At 35.8% G+C, this 2,219-nt stretch overlaps 1 gene segment (V, D, J or C); it reads left to right on the top strand.

Annotated features, from left to right (window-relative positions):
- The first annotated feature begins 239 nt into the window (after window positions 1-239).
- LOC116099886 lies at window positions 240-834 on the top strand. The segment is given in 2 exon segments: window positions 240-299; window positions 509-834. Coding segments are annotated over 2 exon segments (372 nt in total).
- Window positions 835-2,219: the final 1,385 nt, after the last annotated feature.

The following is a 2,219-nucleotide window of genomic DNA, read 5'->3' as shown; positions in this document are numbered from 1 at the left end:
AGTAAAGAGATATTTACAGTAAAGAAATATTAAAGTACTAGCAAGTACTTCAAGTGTGTCTCATAACCTCAAAGTATGCAGCTGGTGCTGAAGAATGGGAATGGAAAATCTCTGGTTAATGACCAGTATTTTATGTTTAACTGAATCTGCTTTGCATAATTATCACTTAGAAAGTTCTCATCTCTGATTTGCTATTAATGGATCCTCCAAGACACGAGACATCAGCTGGAGTGATCAGTGCTCAGCCAACAGAATGGGATCTCTATTTCCACTTTTGTGCCTTCTATTGCACCTTTCAGGTGAGAATAAGAGTAGAGAAATATTTCTCTGTTTTCTTCTCAGCAGCCTGCTGGAGATTCCAGAGATTTTCAGCATGTTGAGTGCATTTCTTAGAAAATTTTTCTCTAAGGTATTTCATCCAAAATATTTTCTTTGAAATGTACAATGTACATATATGCCTTCATGTGTGCTAATAGATTCTATTTTTACTATTCTTATGAAATTTCAGAGTTGAAAATGTACTGTGCTTTAACTCAGTCTCCATCTACTCTGACTGCTAATACTGGAGACCAGATCACCATCACCTGCAAGACTAATCCCAATGAGCAAACACAGTTCTCTTGGTATCAACAGCAACGAGGCCAATCCCCTAAAGCCTTAGTGTATGGCACAACTACTCTGGTTTCAGGAATCCCAACACGGTTCCGAGGTAGTCGGTCTAGAGCAGATTTTTTCCTCACTATTGACAATACACAGACAGATGATTCTGCCAGTTATTACTGTGCTGAATGGCCAGGGTACCACAATGTTACTTCCCTAAACAAAAACCTTTAGAGCAAGGCATAAAGCATAGTCCCTTACAAAACATCAAAATTCCTATGAAGTGCTTTTAAAATGTTTTCTTTAAAAAAAGAAGTCCTTCCAACAACATTAGTTTTCATTTAATATAAAAGAATACTAATTTGGAGTAAAATAGTGAATGTTAATGAACATTCTGAGTGGTTATAAGTAGTCTGTTTGTCATAGACTGTAAGAATATACACTGCTGCTCTCCTTGGGCCCAGGAACAGACTTCTCAAAGATTCTTAGCAGGACTAAAATCTGATCTCAACAGGATTGTTTGTTTCAACAGCATCCATTCCATTATTACACCAATGGTCATGACTTCCCAGGTCAGCCATTATAATATTTTGGGTTCACAACTGGGTGAGACTGACAATGGCTTTATCCCTCCAGCATTCAACACTGTGACAGCTAGTCAGTGGGAATGAGACATTCAGGGAAGAACTAACTTGATTTCTTCTTGCTTACAAACTTCATCAGAAATATTACTACTTGATGTGTGATCTTCTGAGGAAAATGATAATGGAACAGAGCATCAACTTGTCATGTTCTAGACAAAATTACATATGGCTTAAATTTTCCTTATACAGTTAAATACTAATTCTTGTCATTCTTAACCTCATTGTTAAACCAAACAATATGTTATCTGTTTGTAACTGATATTTACTATATTACTTCTATTTTTTTTAATCCTACAATTTGGCCACAGTATTAAAATCTGTAATTATCACCTTTGAATGAAAATATCTTCCTGTGATATATTCTTCCTGTGATGGTAGAAAAATGTGTGTTCGATATCAGTACTTCTCAAGCTTGGAGTGAGGGTAACATTTTTTTTTTCATTTAAGAGTAGCATTACTTTGGACAGAGAGAGGTATATGTCTGAGTGACACATCCTTTCTGTGTTTTCACTTACTTGATACTGATCTTTACTGTTGCTGTAACATAATATTAGAGCCTATATAGTTTATAAAGAAAAGCTTTTAAACCAAAGTTCTGTATTCTGAAATAAACAATGAGAGTTTGCTGTCATCTTACCCATGTTTTGCTTCTTCTTTTTTTACTATATTACCTTTCTGTACCATGGGTCTGAGTAACTCTATCCCTATAATCCCTTATATTGTTACATTTATGTGCATGTGAAATTTTTTGTTTTTAGACATTGAAAGCCAGTTCTCCAAACCATATCTAAATACCCTCTGCTGAGATACTTGCTACAGATTTGGAGAAGGGGGCACAAATCCTTTCAACTATGTACCTACTGGTAACCATAACAGGCTCCAAACTTAGTCCTAATCCAATGGACCATTAATGAGACTCTCAAGCTGTGAGTTGAGACCACTTTCAGTGTCTAGTAACCTTTTCACAGGGATCAT

The sequence above is a fragment of the Mastomys coucha genome, unplaced genomic scaffold, assembly GCF_008632895.1.
Source record: "Mastomys coucha isolate ucsf_1 unplaced genomic scaffold, UCSF_Mcou_1 pScaffold20, whole genome shotgun sequence".
Classification (NCBI taxonomy): Eukaryota; Metazoa; Chordata; class Mammalia; order Rodentia; family Muridae; genus Mastomys; species Mastomys coucha.
The sequence above is the reverse complement of the archived record's forward strand: the minus strand, read 5'-3'. Positions and strand labels throughout refer to the sequence as shown.